Source organism: Artemia franciscana, chromosome 17, assembly GCF_032884065.1.
Source record: "Artemia franciscana chromosome 17, ASM3288406v1, whole genome shotgun sequence".
NCBI classification, from domain to species: domain Eukaryota; kingdom Metazoa; phylum Arthropoda; class Branchiopoda; order Anostraca; family Artemiidae; genus Artemia; species Artemia franciscana.
The window spans coordinates 15,775,760-15,796,919 of NC_088879.1; the positions used below are offsets into that span (position 1 = coordinate 15,775,760).

Consider the following 21,160-nt stretch of genomic DNA (forward strand, 5'->3'; position numbering starts at 1 on the left):
ATGTGGCCTGGGATTGTTGTTCTATTAATGGTCTTAGAACTTCAGTATTAAGTTCTTTTATAGAATTCTTTAACATGCATTGAAAAATATCCTTATATTTTCTTAACTTGTACTCGCATTCGCTCAAAGAATTATAGCTTTTTCTCAGGGTCAAATGCAGTAGATATCGGTAGTTTTAGCCAAAAGGTAGTACTATTTGAACTTTCATCTAGATACCCCTAATTAGTTTTTCTTATTCATTTTTTTAGCTTATTTTTATTTTCAGAAAACTGAAAAAAAAGGAAACGTCAAAATAGCCAATTTAAATATTTAGCTGTGAAGACGAAACTAAAAGCTTGACAACTACGACATTCTAGACTACTGTACGTGAGAAAATGTGTAGTTAAAAGCTAGTTAAAACAAACAAACAAAATACACATTTATGGTAAACATGAGAAGAATATTATTTTGGAAGATCTTGGCTTTTTGTTGGGAAGAAGGGGTGCAGGACAGAAGGCCTTACTAGCGGGTCTGTCCATACTTCTCCTAGCTTGACAACTACGAAATTCTAGACTACTATACTGTACGTGAGAAAATGTGTAGTTAAAAGCTAGTTAAAACAAACAAACAAAATACACATTTATGGTAAACATGAGAAGAATATTATTTTGGAAGATCTTGGCTTTTTGTTGGGAAGAAGGGGTGCAGGACAGAAGGCCATACTAGCGGGTCTGTCCATACTTCTCCTATTTTTTATTTTTCCTTAGGAAAGACCTGCAACTCTACAGTTTCTTCAAACAAAAATTTGAAAACTTTTTTCAAAGTCAGTTTCTGTTCATTTTTTAATTCACATTGTTTTATGATGTTTCTTAGGAATGTTTTAAAGCTTTTTGGTTAGGAACTAAAATATTACATTGTAATTTAAATTTTGAAAGAACTTGAATATCCGGCCGAAAATTTGTTATTTTTTAGTTTGATGCGGTTATTTATTATGATTTCTGTTCATTTTATTTTTCAATACTGTTCTCTATTTTTTATTTACTTATTAGAGAAGAAGCTGACGAAGGTTTATATCTCTTGCTAGAAATTGCTGAAATAAACCCTTGCAAAAGAGAAATGAATGCTCCAAGTTAATTTCGTCTTTTTATACCATAGAGAGATGCTATTCTAAGCCAATTTTGTGCCGACCTTGTTGAAGGTTCTTTACCAAGATTTTTGAAGGTTTCTTGGATCAGTATTTAAAAGGTTTTCTGACGGGATGCCTACGTAAGCGTCATATTACCAAAAAAACTTTAAATTATAACAGAATTGCGTAGTTTATGCAAAATTAAAAAATTTTAAAAGTAGTTTACATTTAAAAGACGCCTTATCGTTCAGTCCGTCTTTGTGACCGCAATTATGAATTTGGAGGTAGGAAATAATTGGCAATGCACATTGTCAACTGTAACTGCCTTCACTCTAATAGGAAAATTAAATTTAGTCAGTAAAGCAAGAAATACAGAAGTAAATGATTTATGTATCATTTGCCATTCCATGGAATCTATCAGCCACGATACTCATATAGAAATAGCCTTCTCTTACCATTTTGAAAGGGGTAAAGAAAGACAACCAAAAAAGAAAGACAAACAAAAAAAAGACAACCGATAAAAAGAAAATGTATCTCCTTTTGAAAGAACTAGAATAAGTTTGTAAGTACAGAAAATGATAAGCAAGAATTAAGCAAAGTATTTTGTAAATAAACCAAAAAATTCGTGCACAAATGTGGAATTTTCTGAAAATAAAAATATGCTTTCAGGTTTGAAGCCATCTGCCAATCAAGTCACTTCTGGAAACATTTCATGTCAAAACTTCAGCAGCATAACATTAAGCGTTATCCATGAGCAAGAAAGTAACCAGCTTAGTACGTTAGCGAATCTTTCGAGAAGCAAGTTTAAGCCTAATCAGCAAGCTATGCTTCATAATCAAGAAATCAGACTGAAGGTTTATAAGGAAATCAGAAAATCGGGAAAGAGTGAGTTTCTAAAATTATACCATACGTTCGTTCTGGTTGTCCTGTTTATTGACGTTTCATTTATACACAGTTTTGAATGATTAAAGTCATTTTAGAAACAAAATTTCTTTTTCATCAGGAGGCACAACAAGCAATTCAAGAAACCAGACCTCACACAAGGAAAAATTGAGAAAATTGAGAAAATTTTTTAATAGAAACAAATAAAGAAAATGTAGATATATGCTTTTTTCCCTAGATTTTAATACGTATTAAGTTTAATTACACTAGGTATGTTTTCCAGCTGTGATATTCACTCCTTGGAAATTTAAACCTTCATATCGTTCACTTTTCTTACTAATAATCCTGGTACATTTCTATGGTTTCTAATAATCATTCTTAATTCTAATTTATGGAACTTACTCCTCTTAACACTGACATTTAAACCCTGGAATCTCAGTATTTCTAGAAATTAATTTACTTCTGCAATATGTCTTCCTAGGATACTCAAATAATCTACACATTACCTATTTTACCTACTTTAGATGTAACTGGGAGAAGTGAGATTGGACGATAATTACTTATCTCAGACGGATCGCCGTTTTTATGAATCGGGATAACAATTGCTGATTTAAATATTTCTGGGAAGACTCCATTGGTCATAGACAGGTTTTTTATGTGCACAATGGGTTCACAAACATAGGAAGATACGGTCCTAAGAAGCTTATTACTTATGCCAAAGAAGTCAGGTGTACTACTATTAGAGAGACATTTGATAACTTGAAGCACCTCTTTACGATCAGTTGGAGAGAAAAACATGGATCCAGGATTCTTGCTAGGTTGTACTGACTGGGAGAAGGAACAGGAGTTAGCATTTGGAATATTAGTGAAATAAATATTAAAAGCATCCGGTACTGAACTTGGGTCAATTAATCTGCCACTGATGTCCTTAAGGTTAAGAGGTACAGATCTTGAACTTCTTTTTTTTGAAAGAATTTCATTTATTGTTGACCAAATTTTTTGCAAGTTCCCTTTGCAATGAGAGATTTTCGAATAATAATAATTTTTTTTGCTTCCCGGACAAGTTTGGTATATAAATTTTTGTATTTTTTATAATTAGTCAGGTCAATAACGTTACTGGTTTTGCAAGCTAACTTATATAGGTCATTTTTTCGGTATGAAGAGATTATCAGGCTATTAGACATCCAGGGGCGTATATGGCTAGTTTTTCGGTTTGATTTACGAACTGGAAAGGTTGAACTGATAAGATCACTCAGTCCTTGTGTAAAACCATTTGTGGCTGAATTAGCATCCTGACAATCCAAAACCTTGGACCAGTCAAAGGATTTCAAACGATCCGTGAACCTGTTCATATTCACAGTATTATATATTCTATTATACGTAGGGGTTTTAGTTCTAGAGGGCTGAGTAGTTGGTAGGGAGGGTAGCGAGAAATAGATTGGAAAGTGATCTGACAGGTCAGAAAATATTATTTTGGAGGACAGGTGGTTTCCCAGGGAAGTGGATACAAAAATGTTGTCAATTACAGTAGCTGTAGACCTCACAGGATCAACTCTAGTAGGAAAAAGGATTGTGGGAAGAAGACCACTTGAGGTGAATGTTTCAAAAAGGTATCACAATCATTATTATTGCTAACATTTAGTAAATTACTATATTAATAAAAGTTATAAATAATAAAAGTTCGTGGTATCGAACCGTAGGACCGATTCGAACCAGTAGCACCTAAAACTCTAAAAAGTATTTTGATGACAATTAATGCATCAAAATAATTGGCTTTTCGTGCTTCTAAATATATAAGCATCATTAAGATTAATGTTACCCATCAAAAGCTGCGAGCCTGAGAAAATTTGTTTGATTTTGAAGAAGGGACGAAAGACCCCCAACAAGTCAAGAGATCTTAATTAATATCCCTTCATCATATCAAAGAACCATATAGTGGCTGTTTCAATCTCCCATCTACGAAAATGTGGAACTTTTTTTCAGAAATACAGATTATAAATATACATTTATTTTTGCTATTTTTTTTCTCAGGGCTCATAGCATTTAACCAATGGCCCTGGAAGACCGGGAGATGCCTCTGTAAAATGAACATTATAAGTTCTAGTGCCCTCTTTAAGTGACCAGAAAGGTTAGGGTAACTAACCAAGTAAGCTGTTTTACTAGCACCTTCTAGTGAAATAGTTTACTCATATTTTGAGAAAAGATTAATTCAGCTTTGTGAAGTCCTTGTTAGATTTGTTTAGAACTAAGACGGATTTCTAGGCAAGAGTGCTACATAAGCAAAAGCGTGGAAGCAGGAAACATAGCCCAACGTCCTTTGTATTTAGTTTTAAAGAAATAATGTTTATTTCTCACTAAAATAGATATCGGTACTATTGGAGTAACAAATCAAAAATTAGATCTGCTTGTGGTTAGCAATATATTTGATCGTGAAAGAACTGCATATTTACCGGTGAATGATAAAAAAAGACTAGTCGAAATTATGACATTGAAGAAGTCACAAAAGAGTAGATATCTGCTCTCTGTGTTGAACATTTCAAATCTACGACTTAGGAATTCTATTCTAAACAAGGTACGCTGGGAAATTCATTAACATTATTTCTGACCTTTGTTTGACTTTAACCGTAGGCAATGTTGAAGTGCCACATACAATTAGGAAACAAAATAAGTACCATCGGCCAATTTTCTGTGCCCTGTCAAAGAAGAAAAATAGATAAAACTGAAAAGAAAACATCTGGTTCAGAAGAAGAGGGTTTTTCAAGCATCTATTGCTAATAATTACCCCTCTTGTTAGTAATCTTCTTCTTCTTTGGACATAAGACCAGCATTGGCTAAACTATTTAAATCGACTGCAATTGACTTGGCTCCATCACCACAGCAAATCTTTGAGTGTAATCTTACTGATTTCACTAAGGTTGATAGCACACTCCATGATCATAAACTTGAGTTTTCAAACGGCATTTCGTCGTGTTGACAAGCAAAACCGTATAGGATCGAACCCATCAGTGTTGTGAACCTGGTTGATAAGAAAAAGTTAACAGACAAGTTTTCAAATAATTAATGCAAAGTAAACATGTCAATTTGACAGGAGATAAAAATGAAAAGAAAAACTTTAAAATATTGTCTACAAGTACATTTAAATCAAGTTTTATCAGCAATGATCGAACTCTCAACAGTCAAAATAGTAGACAATCTGGTCAATATTACAAAAAGGTAGTGGATACTGTACGAATTTACGCACAAAATTACTAAAATTCTGAAGTTTTTCTACGCAGATATTTATGAGGTGGGAAGTCCAAGTGCACCCAAAACACTTCCCCGAGCCTCAAACAGCTAATGGTGTGTAACAAAAAACTATCCACAAAATGAACCTAGCTACGTTCTTTATTGAAATTGTAAGCTTCGTGGTAATTATCGTCAAAAACTAAGGCATTTTACCCCCTGCAAATTATGCAAACAGCTCTTATGACTTCGGATGATTTGTAGCGACGACACAATACGCCGTATAAATATATCCCATTTACACTCAATTTCTTTAGTCACTATTTTCCTATGCCATCTCATTGAAAACTAAGCCTTTGCGGTTTGTAAACATGGTTAAACAATGGTTTGTAACAGGGAACAACCTCTACCCCCCTGAACCAACAGGATTCAGATAAGGGCACTGCTCACTGGACAATGTTGCTTGCCTTGAAAATGATGTATCCAACTCATTCAACCAAAGGCATTTAACCATCGCCATACTTTTTGATTGGGCTGATGCCTAAGGTAATTTAATTCACCAAAAATTGCTGGAGGTTAACCTGATCAATGATTTTCTAAATAATAGAACATTTATTGTCTAGATATATATATATATATATATATATATATATATATATATATATATATATATATATATATATATATATATATATATATATATATATATATACATATATATATATATATATATATATATATATATATATATATATATATATATATATATATAAATATATATATATATATATATATATCTATATATATAATTTATAATTTATATATATATAAATAGTTCCCCAGAAGATATATTTATTTGATGTCAATGCCGCCCTTCCACGTCCTTTTCCCCCAAAAATCACTTGATTAAAATTTTGATTTACCGTAGCCATTTTGCTCAGCAGAATGGCTATTTTGCTCAGTTGAGAGACTCAATAACTTTGCATTATTAATTAAGCTAATATGACCTTCCATATTCCCTGGGGAAAGGTCATGAAAATATAAAATGTGCTCATTGTTTAAATATAATATTTGTTATCTGGAAGCATGTTTTTTTTCGGGTAAAGGATTGAATTTTCTGTAGGAGGATTTTCTGCATAGAGAACTTTCCATTGGGATTGAGGTTTCCAAAGGATTAAATTCAAGGGGAAATGTTAAATTAGAAGGATTTTCCAGAATACCTAAACAAAATTCCTTTTATTCGTTTAAACTTTCTCTTTGTGGACCAAATCTTCTGTGAAAAGAAGTTAAGGATAATTATCCGAAATAAATTTTTAACAGGACTATTTAGACGATCTTCTTGGGGAGAGGAGAAATTTTTTCGTGGAAATGGAGCCGTATTTCCTGGCATTTTTAAAAAACCATTTGAAATAAAATAAAAAAAAATCTCGTCTGAAAGTACACATTAGAAGCAATATTGAAATGAACTAAAAATGTTACATATATGACCAGCACGCTTAACCCTTAACTCTTTCTCAGATTTGCTATCACTGATGAAGCACAGTTGTAAAAATTTATGATTCTCACCTGAGAATGGTAGAAGGGACCCTGCTCAATGATAAATTTGCCCTTTTACTTTGAAAGTAGACATAAATTGATCTTGATTTTCGATTTGGGCACCAAACGACGTCATTTGGAAACATGAGTTATATTTTCTGATGTTTAATAAAAAACGCTTAGACTCTGACGTAGTTCCAGTAAGCAAAGTCTTCAATGGCTCAGGTGGTGCAGCCAGTTGAGGAAGTTTAACTTTTTCCTGAGGTGCAACACATTCCCATTTCACCATTAAATTTCAAGGTCTTGCAATAAAGACAAATTTCAGACACAGTCCCGATTTGAATATCTTGACTCAAGCTATAATCATCGGAAGGGCAGTACTTGAATGCCAGTCGATTATACACGCATTCTTTTTGTAATACAGTGACACGCCTTCTTTTTTTACCATCTCTATCAGCTGCAAGCCTGGTTTCACATTGCTCTGGTAGTTACTCGACACGCCTTCTTTTTTTACTTTCTCTTTCAGCATCAAGTCTGGTTTCGCGTTGCTCTGGTAGTTCCTTGACACGCCTTCATTTTTTACTTTCTCTGTCAACTGCTATTCTGGCTTCGCGTTGCTCTCGTGGTTCGTCGACACGCCTTCGTTGACGTAAATTGCACATTCCTAATCTTGCCATTTCTCTTTGAACCGCAAGCCTGGTTTTGCGTTGCTCCAGTGTTTCGTCCTGGTATTCAATTGTTGGTAACATTCTAGAACAATTTCGTTTTTACATTAATTGACACTTGGACAAATTTTCTTTGAGCACCAAGCATTCTAAAGCTCAACATTTTCTAATAACCTTCAAATTTTTTTTTTCCTGTAATAAGGTTTTCGAATTACTTTAATCCATTGTGAAAATATATTGAAATATTAGTGCAATTACCAGTTTTTATATTTTAAGCAACTTAATAAAATTGAAAGAGCCTCAATTTTTTTGAATACTTATTCTTCCAAAAAAGTATTATTGAATACTTGCTAAGATAGTGGTAGAGAAAATGGAAAAGAACTGAAACCTCTTTTTTTAGTTTTTTTAAATGATTGCTTTTTTGTTTTTTCTTTTTTTTAGATTTTTGATGTTTTCTTAGTTTTTCTGTTATTTTAATTTTATTTATTTTTTTTATTTCAGTTTCTCCTTTTTTTAATTTGTATTCTTTTTTAGTTTTTTTCTCATTTTTAGTTTTTTATTTTTATAGTTTTTTTTATTTTTATCCCTTTTTCTTTTTTTAGTTTTTTACCTTTTAAAGTTTTTTTAATTTTTTCCCTCGTTTTTAGTTTTCTTCTTTATTTTTTAGTTTTTTCCTTCTTTCTTGGTTTTTATTTTTTTTGTTTTTCTTTTTTAGTTTTTAGTTTTTGTTTTTAGTTTTTCTTTTATTAGTTTCTTATTTTTTTAGTTTTTTCTTTTCTAGTTTTTCTTTTTTCTTTTTTTTCTTTTTAGTTAATTTCTTTTTAGTTTTTTTCTTTCTTTTTTCTTTTATAGCGGTACTAGCTGTTGGGGTGGGGCTTCGCGCCACCCCAACTCCTAGTTGGTGGGGGCGCTTCGTCGTTACGCGCCATATTAGCTACTTGCCATTGTCGTTTTGTCCCTGTTTCCCACCTGTGAATATAGACAGATATATAACTTCCTAAAGAGCAGGCGTTGTCCAAAAAAGAAAATATCTGAGATAAAAAGTTCTCTGATAAAAACATTCGGTATTTAGTTTAAGTGGTATCTTTACACATAACTATATCTAAGAGCATTAAGTGCTTTTGATTTACTTGGAGTTTCACTAATTTCTAGAATAGAAATTTTCCAAACTATATCATTAAACGGTTAAGCTGATAGTAACGGGTAAACTCAGCAGTTAATTAAAAAAAAACGGATCAATATCACTAGTTTACCCCGGTTTACGATCATCGTTTCTCATTTTGGCTATGGTTCTATTTTTAACCAGTAGTCGGAGCCTTATTGTGTCATTTCTCTACATCTGATTCATTTAGCTTGCTTATTATTTAAAACACTCCGAAAAGCAGATGAAAATTTACTAGATGTTTTCCAGAGAAATTGCCTACGGATTGTTCTGGGTACCCGGCTGACTGACCGTATTTCAAACAGTAGGTTGTACGAAAAGTGTGGTTCAATCCCGCTTTCTGGGGCTATAATGAAAGAAAGGTTGAGATGGCTAGGCCACGTTCTACGGATGAAGGATGACAGATTACCGAAGATTGTCCTTTTTGGCCAACCGTCTGGGGCTACACGGAAAGCAGGTCGTCCTTGTCTGGGTTGGGAGGATGTCATAAATAAGGATTTAAAGGAAATGGGAACTTCCTGGGAGGGTGTAAAGAGGGAGGCTTTAAATAGATTAGGTTGGAGGAGGAGCGTGCGTAGCTGTGTTGGCCTCAGGCGGCTTGGTGCTGCAGTGAGTTATTAGTAGTAGTAGTAGTAGTATTATTTAAAATCATACTGTTTTTACGAACATCATATTTTGTAATAATAACTAAGATTATTTTAACATCTTGCTTCATTACCCGGGATATACCTTCTTCTTATTCTCTTGGAGTGGATAGCGGATTCTCACTAAAATTGGGTATTTGGTACCCGAGCCAATGCTCTTTGGGATCTAAAATTTGGGCAGCAGTTTACTAAATCCAGAACCTTGAAGTATCTAAACCCGGGATAGCAGCTTCCGAAATATGGTACCTAGGAATTTCACTAAATTGGAAATTAGTTACGAATTTTTTTTTAATAGCCTTCTTAAGCATGAGGTGAAATGTTTTTCCTGAATATTTCTTGGTTAGGCAAACCACGGATACTTTGTAGCAGGCATACGTGTTTTATTCTTCTGACGTTACATTTCTTGCTTTTAGGGGGAGAGAGGATGGAGCTATTACATAAACGAATAATTGTTTGCTATTTTCGTCAATCTATATTATTAACTTGAAATCTACTAATTCAAGTTTTACTAGCAAAACGGTTTTTACGTAGTGATCCCGCAGGGGATCGTCAGATGCATTATCATGCTATCTACATAATTTTATTGACTTTCAGAGCGTCTAAATTACCAGTCAGCATGTCCTATTTTAGACACCTTTATATTTCTTGGGTACCAAAATTAGCTAGTTTCTGCCCTACTTTAGATCCATAGACGCCTGGTGAAGGTACTGAAGCACCAACTCTAGTTTCACTACAGATAGCGCAATGTTACATATGTATAATAGATGGTTCTGTTGTGGAAATGAATGAAATAAAAGATGTGGCCTGGGATTGTTGTTCTATTAATGGTCTTAGAACTTCAGTATTAAGTTCTTTTATAGAATTCTTTAACATGCGTTGAAAAATATCCTTATATTTTCTTAACTTGTACTCGCATTCACTCAAAGAATTATAGCTTTTTCTCAGGGTCAAATGCAGTAGATATCGGTAGTTTTAGCCAAAAGGTAGTACTATTTGAACTTTCATCTAGATACCCCTAATTATTTTTTCTTATTCATTTTTTTAGCTTACTTTTATTTTCAGAAAACTGAAAAAAAGGAAACGTCAAAATAGCCAATTTAAATATTTAGCTGTGAAGACGAAACTAAAAGCTTGACAACTACGACATTCTAGACTACTGTATGTGAGAAAATGTGTAGTTAAAAGCTAGTTAAAACAAACAAACAAAATACACATTTATGGTAAACATGAGAAGAATATTATTTTGGAAGATCTTGGCTTTTTGTTGGGAAGAAGGGGTGCAGGACAGAAGGCCTTACTAGCGGGTCTGTCCATACTTCTCCTAGCTTGACAACTACGAAATTCTAGACTACTGTACGTGAGAAAATGTGTAGTTAAAAGCTAGTTAAAAAAAAACAAACAAAATACACATTTATGGTAAACATGAGAAGAATATTATTTTGGAAGATCTAGGCTTTTTGTTGGGAAGAAGGGGTGCAGGACAGAAGGCCATACTAGCGGGTCTGTCCATACTTCTCCTATTTTTTATTTTTCCTTAGGAAAGACCTGCAACTCTACAGTTTCTTCAAACAAAAATTTGAAAACTTTTTTCAAAGTCAGTTTCTGTTCATTTTTTAATTAACATTGTTTTATGATGTTTTTTAGGAATGTTTTAAAGCTTTTTGGTTAGGAACTAAAATATTACATTGTAATTTAAATTTTGAAAGAACTTGAATATTCGGCCGAAAATTTGTTATTTTTTAGTTTGATGCGGTTATTTATTGTGATTTCTGTTCATTTTATTTTTCAATACTGTTCTCTATTTTTTTTTTACTTATTAGAGAAGAAGCTGACGAAGGTTTATATCTCTTGCTAGAAATTGCTGAAATAAACCCTTGCAAAAGAGAAATGAATGCTCCAAGTTAATTTCGTCTTTTTATACAATAGAGAGATGCTATTCTAAGCCAATTTTTTGCCGACCTTGTTGAAGGTTCTTTACCAAGATTTTTGAAGGTTTCTTGGATCAGTATTTAAAAGGTTTTCTGACGGGATGCCTACGTAAGTGTCATATTACCAAAAAAACTTTAAATTATAACAGAATTGCGTAGTTTATGCAAAATTAAAAAAATTTAAAAGTAGTTTACATTTAAAAGACGCCTTATCGTTCAGTCCGTCTTTGTGACCGCAATTATGAATTTGGAGGTAGGAAAAAATTGGCAATGCACATTGTCAACTGTAACTGCCTTCACTCTAATAGGAAAATTAAATTTAGTCAGTAAAGCAAGAAATACAGAAGTAAATGATTTATGTATCATTTGCCATTCCATGGAATCTATCAGCCACGAGACTCATATAGAAATAGCCTTTTCTTACCATTTTGAAAGGGGTAAAGAAAGACAACCAAAAAAGAAAGACAAACAAAAAAAAGACAACCGATAAAAAGAAAATGTATCTCCTTTTGAAAGAACTAGAATAAGTTTGTAAGTACAGAAAATGATAAGCAAGAATTAAACAAAGTATTTTGTAAATAAACCAAAAAATTCGTGCACAAATGTGGAATTTTCTGAAAATAAAAATATGCTTTCAGGTTTGAAGCCATCTGCCAATCAAGTCACTTCTGGAAACATTTCATGTCAAAACTTCAGCAGCATAACATTAAGCGTTATCCATGAGCAAGAAAGTAACCAGCTTAGTACGTTAGCGAATCTTTCGAGAAGCAAGTTTAAGCCTAATCAGCAAGCTATGCTTCATAATCAAGAAATCAGACTGAAGGTTTATCAGGAAATCAGAAAATCGGGAAAGAGTGAGTTTCTAAAATTATACCATACGTTCGTTCTGGTTGTCCTGTTTATTGACGTTTCATTTATACACAGTTTTGAATGATTAAAGTCATTTTAGAAACAAAAATTTCTTTTTCATCAGGAGGCACAACAAGCAATTCAAGAAACCAGACCTCACACAAGGAAAAATTGAGAAAATTGAGAAAATTTTTTAATAGAAACAAATAAAGAAAATGTAGATATATGCTTTTTTCCCTAGATTTTAATACGTATTAAGTTTAATTACACTAGGTATGTTTTCCAGCTGTGATATTCACTCCTTGGAAATTTAAACCTTCATATCGTTCACTTTTCTTACTAATAATCCTGGTACATTTCTATGGTTTCTAATAATCATTCTTAATTCTAATTTATGGAACTTACTCCTCTTAACACTGACATTTAAACCCTGGAATCTCAGTATTTCTAGAAATTAATTTACTTCTGCAATATGTCTTCCTAGGATATTCAAATAATCTACATTACCTATTTTGTAGATAAGTCTATCAATCTTGTTTCTATCATAGCCTTTGTCTGGATCTTTAGAGAAAGATCTTGACTGTGATAATTAAAAGTCCGCCATTAAAAGCCGTTTTCGTAACTTTTCAGAAGAACCGAAAAATACAAAAAAGTTTCTTGGCTGCGGTCCATCTGAAGAATGAGACCAATGTATAAGTCAACTTTTTAATCCTCTTTTCAGTTGTGTAAATTAATTTCAAAATATTCCAATTGAATTCAAAATCATTCCATTTTATGGCGTATGTCTCCTTTTTCCTATAGGTAAGATAATCCTTTTCTGCCGAAAATGTTCTGATCGAACTAAAAAATAATCTATTTTTGGTGTATGGCTCCTTTTTCCGTGACAACAAGGAAGACAAATGTCACAACAACTCCATAAGATAATCCTCTTCTATCAAAACTGGTGCATCTCTAATTTAATTTCGACCAAAATGGCATATGTTGTTCTTTTAATTATCACAGCTGATCTATAAGAACGGTCTGTTTAAGTAAAGATAAATCATTGCTCACTTTTATTCATAGTCACGACGTACCTACAACCAATTTAGTTACCTACCTTAGCCGAATTAGTAATAATTTTAAACATAGCACCAGTCATATCTACGTAATCATCTGGTTAACTATATAAGGCTAGGGTGCACACTGACGCTTTTCTATCTATGGAATCATACGCTTGTACATACAACTCTAGAATAAATGGTAATAAGTATATAAAATGGGTATAGCATGGTATGGTATGAGGTGTATAAAAAGGTATAGCAAATGGATGTGGGAATAACAAATGGGTATGGTGATTCATGCACTTCTAATTGATAATTAAAGCACCACATATGCTCTGCGCATCCTTGTGACATCCTAAGGGAACACTGTTCACATTAAGATATTTACTTCTTAATAAAATTGAGCTGATGCTTTTATAAACCTGTTTATATACCCATTCCCTTTATTTCAGAGTCTTATGAACAAGCGTTTGATTCAATCGCAGAACAGCGTCAGAACAGCGTCCTAACCTTATATGGTTAACCAGACGATTGAGTAGTTATGGCTAGTGCTACGTTTAAAATGAAGGAGCAAGTTGTAGCCAAGCACGCGTTAATCATAATGATATGACAGACAATATGACAGACAAAATAGCCTAACCTCCACTCTTCACTAGCCTAATGTTGAATTATTTCAGTCCCTAAATATCTAAGTGTAGACAATAAATCCGAAAAATGTGGAGCTTTGTATGGCCTATTTGTTTATTCCTTCGTTTCAGAAAAGATCAATGGGCTAGATGGTGACAAATATTCAAGCAATAGACTAGTAGTTGTGGACTAGCTTTTGGCCTCTAAATTGACCATTTTCGTTACTCCATTATCAAACAAAGAAAAAAAAAGCAATTGGACAAAATTTCTTTTTCTTTTGTTTGAGTAAAAAGTGAATGACAGGTTCCAGAAACAAAAGCACAACTACAATTAGATTTGGTGCTTCATTGCAAAAAAAAAAATCAATCAGAAAGTCACAAGACTTTCCCTGAGAAATAGTGTTCAATCTACTTAATACAGATTTTGTGGTTAGAACAAAAAATATGCACTTAAAAAGCTCAACTAAACAGTTTATTTTTTTGGTTTCTCGAGAAAAAAGAGCTATACAACAACAAAAAAATTTAGCTATAGAACACAACCTCTGTTTTCTGAGTTAACCGTTTCTGTTGTTTAATTTAAATTTACTTTTTTTCTGTCCCTCTGGTTTTTTTTACGAGAAACAGAGAAACTCGCATGATGTGGTGCATTTCTTTTTGCTATCTCGTGATTTCACCACATGAACTTTCAGTTTTAGTTTGTTTCAAGACCCTGATAAAGAAAGACGCATCTGTGACCCTACACAATATCACATACCTTGAGGCAGGAGCGTGAAACCTCTATTTCGTGTCCCTCAATCATGTCAAATTGCCTGTGTAATCTCCCTGAAGATCTCACCTTTTTGAGGGATGTCCTTTCTCTTTTTTCTGAATAAAAACAAAAATGTATTTAGTCTATTACCTTTGGAAAAAACTCGAAACTATAAAATTGTAGGATTTTGTGTATTTGGATCAGTAAAAGCAGAAGATTCTTATATTTATATATTGTAAAAATTTCCTATTTAAAAGTTTCGGTTAAAATTGGCTTGGGTCATTTTATACCTAACAGTTGCCTTGTACTTTTTGAACAGTTTGCTTTTTTTCAAAAATACTTGAATTTTTTGTGTCTGTCCTATTTTATATTTTCCAAACGACCATGAGTCCTTTGGAAAATTTTACATTAACCAAAACATGAATGAAGGTCGAAAATTTCTCTATAAATTAAATTTTTGGTGTGAAGTGAAATACCTCGTGTGAAGTTCAATGCACTACAACCGGTGGGTGAACATCCTGCATAATTATAAATTATTATTACTTCCACGGCATAGGTAATTTTGAAGACCACACTGCCTTTTTATGACGATAAATAATTGTTCGAATGACGATAATTCCTTTGATTAGACAATGAACAAAACAATAAAAAGATATACTAGATATTTGTGATCACATGTACAGTGATCGTCATCAGCAGAAATACTAAAGAGAAATACAGCAGCAGAATTTTAGTCTAATAAAAATTTTCAAAACAGAATTTTTCACTGTCTAATAAAAGTATTTATCCCTATTCGAACTGTTACTTATAGTTTTCTCTCTTTTAGACTTCAGTCTGATATTAAGCCCTTTTAAGGATTTGAAAGGTTCATAAGTCACTCAAAATGCTCTTCTGGATCAGATTACATACGAACCAAGAAGATTCAAGAGACAAGACCTGATTCTGCTGGTTCGCAAAACATCTATTCTCTAAGCATAAAATTTATTACCTTTTGCTAATGTTTTTAACTAATAAACTAAAATACATGTGACCTCCGAATAAACAAGTGGTTGAAATCTGCCTGTTTGTGGTGCAAATGCCTGTATTGCAGCAGCCAGTGCCAAGTCTGGACAAAGAAGGAGAGACGGGCAATGGACTCGCAATCTATTCCGGGGAACCATGGGATAACCCTGGAGAAAATTTTCCTGCAACTCTTCTCCTTTCCTGCAACTTCTCGGATCCGAATCACCATTGACGATGACGAACACATGACCCCGGACGCGTGTCTTGACAGCGAATAATATCCTGAAATTTTGATTCTGAAATGTTTGGACAGTGTTGCAACTGTCGAAAACTGAACAAGTACTCCATGAGATGAGAAATTTTCAGTTAAATATCTTGGCATTATCCGTAGTAAAATGGACTGGATCGGGAAAGAAACAACTCGACAATCAATGCGCGAATATCTACAGTGGTCCTGAAACTAGGCTCAAAAAAAGATTTGCATTCATGATGACAAGGGAAACCTTAAGATCTCTCTTAAAATGGACCCTCTTATCATCAAAAATACTCGTTGCACGTTTCTTGGGTCGCTGGGCAAAACTCCCTGTATTATTCTGCTATGCTCCCAAAAACTTCATAGAGATCGAGTGCAAAGTAGAATTCTACCAAACTCTACAGTCAGTAGTAAACAGCATTCTGAAACTAGATACAACATTAGTACTTGGAGATCTTAATGCCGTCGTTGGGAATGATTAATCGTATTGTCCGCAGACACTCGGTTGACACGGCATGGCTATGCGAAATGAAAATGGAACGATGGTGATTGAGTTTGCTATAGCTAATGACCTGGTGATAGGTGGTAGCCTCTTTCTTCACAGAGACGTTCACAAGTATACATGGACTTTCCTTGGTGTTTCAGTCAGAAACCAGATCGAACACTGACTTCTTAGCCACGAGTTCCGCTCAAATATACAAGATGTGAGAGCATACAGAGGTGCCGCCGTTGTACTAATCATCTAACTCTCCCTTAAACTCAGGAGGATCGAGGAAAAGGTTTCAAATCTTCTATATTATTCGAAAAGTTCCAAAAGCAGATGATTAGGCAGAAATTCGTCATTGAACTCAATAATAACTTTAAAGCGCTCTCTTTCGATGACTAAGACAATCGAGAAGGCATATGGGGACAAATAAAGAACATCTACATCGAGTCAGCGCAAAGTAACCTTAGGTACCACAAGGAATCTAAGGACCAGTGGCTATCGGACCACAGCTGGAATCTGATAGAAAAAAGGAGTATCGCCAAGCTACAACTTCTCTCGTCCCACGACACAAACTAGATCTAAAGAAACGAGACTTACAGACTGATCGACAAATCTGTCAAGAAGAGTGCAAGTGAAGATAAACGCCAGTTCAACGAAGTGAAGGCCGCAAAAGCTGATGAAGCTGCAAAGAATCGAGATAGCATGTCATTTTACAAGATCATGTGATCATCGGGAAAAGGAAAGCCAGTGACGGTTTGGCGAAGGATGAGAATGGCCTGCTGAGGACCGGGTCCGAAAGGAAGAAGGAAATTTAGGCGATACACTTCGACAAAATTTTAAACAGGCTACACCATGAAGAGCCTATTTTTGTCCTCAAAACCTCAAGGATACTGCTGGGAATCACCACCGAGCCTCCTTCCGAAGATGAAATATTAAAGCAGCTAAAAAACTGAAAAATTTTAGGTCACTAGAAGACGACTGCATCACAGCCAAAATGCTGAAATGTTCTATAACCACCCTTGTCCTCCATTGGAAAGACTTCTTCAAAATCATCTGGTCAACAGCCAAAGTACCCTCAGACTGGCGTCCTAGCACGCTTGTAAAGCTGTTTAAGAAGGATGACACTACCCTATGCAATAACTGACGTGGTATTAGCCTACTTTCCATCCTTGGTAAGCTGCTGTCCCACAATATTCGAGCCCGCATTCAATGCCACCTAGACGAATGTCTCCACAACGAATAATATGGCTTTTGCTCAAATTGCTCTTGTACCAACCTGATTTTCACCTTGCGAATGCTCACAGAGGAGAGCTACAAGTGGCGCAACAAGCTATATATGATCTTCATAGATTTCGAGAGGGCCTTCAACTCTTTGAATCATCAGTCACTTTGGAAGCTTCTGTGTCATTACAGTATCCCTGGCATCATAGTTAAGCTTATTATGACCATATACGAGGATCCAACCAGCTGTGTGAGGACTTCAGAGGGGAAATCACGTAAATTTCCAGTAGTCTCTGGAGAGAAACAAGTCTGTGTCTCATCACCACTACTGTTCGCTTTCGTCATCGACTATATATTGCGGAGCATTGAGTCAACTGGCCCAAACCTAAATGTTTGCCAGCTCAGCAATCTAGATGTTTCTAATGACATTGCAATACTTTAAACCTGCAAAATATAACTCCAGAGATTACTCTCGAATATTCAACAAAAGCAGGTGGATTCGGGCCTAATGTCAGTGCCAGTAAAACCAAACAAATGGTGACAAGCGACTCACAGATGGAAATCAAATGCAGCAACAATGTTATAGAACATGTAGTCAACTTCAAACACCTTGGCAGAACCATCGAAAACACAGGATCCATAGCCAAAGAAGTCATTGCCTGAATTGGTGAGGCTAACAGCACTTTCAACCGGCTTAATAAAGTATGAAAATTGAGTACTTTTTCACTTCAGCTCAAACTCTGCCTGCTCAACAGTAACATTCTGCCTGTCCTCCTCTACGCATTGGCAACTTGGCATCTCAAACAAGGCCAAGAGAGAAGAATTCATTCCATTGAGAACGCTTGTCTTCGGAGCCTGCTTGATATTCACTGGATCCAGAAAGCCACAAATGCACATATAACGGACACTGCGGGCCAGCCATCCCTCATCGAAACCATACGAAGACACGGATGAAGCTGCATAGGCCCCGTACTGCGCCTGAACGACACCAGAATCCGTAAGTAAACATTCTTTTGGCTACCCGAAGGCACCCGCCGTGGAGGACGATCCAAAAACATGCTCTGTCGTACCTTCAACAGCGACTTGCGTCACCTTCATGCCTCTCTACAACCAGAGCGGGAATCTTTTATCACTGCCACCAGTTACAGAAACGATTGGAGTCTCTTCCTAGATGCCTTTGGTGCCTCTGGAGGCACATGAAGATCTAAGGTCTATGGTGTTGTATTCGGTGACCAGTTTTAATTTTGACAATTTTCTTATATAAAATATTCCACAATTACAACCAGTTTGCAATGAGATATGCATTGTTTCAAAATCAACAAGTTTTCTTTAATATATCAGTTTTGTAATGATGAATTACGCTAGAAGGTATAAGCTTTTTTTCGAATGCCGATTCCTCCATTTGATAGCCATTCTATTCAATTCAATTCAATTCAATTTATTCAAATAAAACTACAATATAACACCAATAATAATAAAGATCCTGAAAGCGAACTTGTTGAGGACCATAACCACAAAAAATTGAAAATGAAGAAGAGAGAAAAAAATAGAAAAGAGAAAACATGAGTAACTAAAGCAAATTGAATAAGAATTTAGAGAGTTATAATATCAAAATTTTAGTACATTGCTATACAGCATGCGAAAACTTGTGGATAGCTCGACACTGGAGGGTATTATATTCCATTGAAGTATAGATTTATAAATGGGGGATCGCTGGGCGGAACTAGAGACACACTTGGGGACAATGAAGGAACGGTTGGATGAACGGAGACAGAGGCCTTCAGAATTATTAATATTAAAATAAGATAATAATTGAGGAGGAAGATTTTTATGGTAAGCGGAGTATGCAAGGTATAGATTTAATTTTGTGATGATTTGTTCAAAAGGGATAATACCAAAATCGGAGTACAAGTCCTGTGTGGGATATAGTCGGGGCAGTCGAAAAACTGCTTTGATGGCACGGTTTTGGGCAGATTTTAATTTATTGGTAACTGAAGGAAAAGTGTTGCCCCAAACAGATCCACAGTATGAGATATATGGGTAAATAAAAGAGTAATAAAGGGTAACAAGGATATCGGTAGGAAGAAAATAATTCGCACGATTAATCATACTTACCTGTCGCAAAATTATGGCTCTGATGTAGGTCACGTGTGTTGCAAATGATAGGGAGGAGTCTATGTGAACACCAAGAAACTTGGCAACTTCGACCTGTGGGAGGAGATTGGTAGAATATTTTAGGCCAAGTGCTTGCTGAGCTTCATTTTTTTTGTAAGGGGTTCGAAATAATACAACCTGACTTTTCTTGATGTTAATGGTCATGCAGTTAACTAGACACCACTCCTCTACTCTATTCAGAAGGGTTTGAGTAGAGGCGACAACGGATGGTAAATTAGGACCGGTGATGAAAAAGTTGCTATCGTCAGCGAAAAGTACTGGGTGCACTGATGGACCCAGGTCCGTAACCAAATCATTAATATAAAGGAGAAAAAGTATTGGACCAAGAACAGAGCCTTGTGGGACGCCCCTTCAGACAGATAGGGGATGTGAAGTCAACCCGCCCAGACTCACACTCTGTACTCTACCAGAGAGATAAGAGCCAAACCATGAGAAAGGAACTCCACGAATCCCTAAGTTGTTGAGTTTACTTAATAGAACACTGTGATCAACCATATCAAAGGCCTTAGAAAAGTCCAGAAATAAGCCCAATACAGTATTTTTAAGGTCAAGTTGGGAACGTATAAACTGTGTGGCGTCTATTAGTGCATTAGCAGTTGAAAATTTGGAACGGAAGCCATATTGATGGGGAGAAATCAACGAATCTGAAGAATGAATCCCAAATAAAAAGGGAGAAAGACGTCGGAATATAATTCTCTCGAGCACTTTAGATGTAACTGGGAGAAGTGAGATTGGACGATAATTACTTATCTCAGACGGATCGCCGTTTTTATGAATCGGGATAACAATTGCTGATTTAAATATTTCTGGGAAGACTCCATTGGTCATAGACAGGTTTGCTATGTGCACAATGGGTTCACAAACATAGGAAGATACGGTCCTAAGAAGCTTATTACTTATGCCAAAAAAGTCAGGTGTACTACTATTAGAGAGACATTTGATAACTTGAAGCACCTCTTTACGATCAGTTGGAGAGAAAAACATGGATCCAGGATTCTTGCTAGGTTGTACTGACTGGGAGAAGGAACAGGAGTTAGCATTTAAATGTATAAGCAATACTTTTGAAAAGGGTAATTATATGGTCAACTGAACCTTTTAAAGTATGGAAAATTCTGTAGAGTGTACTGATGACCTACTGAATGTGAGACACAAAAGACAATGAGATACTACGGAGATTTTATGTCTCTGAAATGTAAAATATTAAAGACAGTCAATTACATTTAGTTGAAAAGATATTAAAACTCGAATGTGGGGAGGTGAGAAACAGTTGTTGGTTCCCCGGCTTAGGTGCAACTCGGAATCCGATTCTTGAATTTTTGCTGAAGACGCACAGAATGTCCACTTCCACTTTCTACTCCAGTGGAATTGTGCATCAATTAATACAATGAAACTAGTGTACTTATCTGATTACATAACACAGAATAATATTAATATTGTGTGACTTCAAGAAACTAATCTACTTAAACTAAAAACGATTACCCTGTCTGGTTATAAATGCTATCGTAAAGACAGGGATACAAACAGGAAAGGCGGTGGTGTAGTAATTTTTATAGATAGTAATATTATCCATTTCCCTTTGCCTACAGTTTGCTACGATTTTGAAATAGATGTGATT

The 21,160-nt window shown here is 34.9% G+C and overlaps 1 protein-coding gene and 2 long non-coding RNA genes across 4 annotated transcripts in view; 2 read left to right on the top strand and 1 right to left on the bottom strand.

Moving 5' to 3' along the window:
- The window catches only part of LOC136037915 (uncharacterized), a 343,911-nt gene that overhangs the window by 154,089 nt on the left and 168,662 nt on the right, over positions 1–21,160 (top strand). The gene's annotated exons all lie outside the window — the stretch shown is intronic.
- Positions 1,733–16,449, top strand: LOC136037910 (uncharacterized). Of its 2 annotated transcripts, none has more exons than XM_065720766.1 (3): positions 1,733–1,990; positions 11,783–11,998; positions 15,234–16,449. In XM_065720766.1, exons 1-3 carry the CDS (start codon positions 1,765–1,767, stop codon positions 15,278–15,280), a joined length of 489 nt encoding a protein of 162 aa, XP_065576838.1. In that variant the 5' UTR covers positions 1,733–1,764; the 3' UTR covers positions 15,281–16,449. The 2 variants fall into 2 exon arrangements, with proteins under 2 accessions (XP_065576838.1, XP_065576837.1); XM_065720765.1 differs by lacking the exon at positions 15,234–16,449 and adding an exon at positions 13,486–14,499.
- Positions 2,533–21,160, bottom strand: part of LOC136037911 (uncharacterized) — a 45,133-nt gene continuing 26,505 nt past the window's right edge. The window contains exon 4 of the long non-coding RNA XR_010620079.1: positions 2,533–5,003. This is a non-coding gene — a long non-coding RNA (uncharacterized LOC136037911). The remainder of the gene's footprint in view (positions 5,004–21,160) is intronic.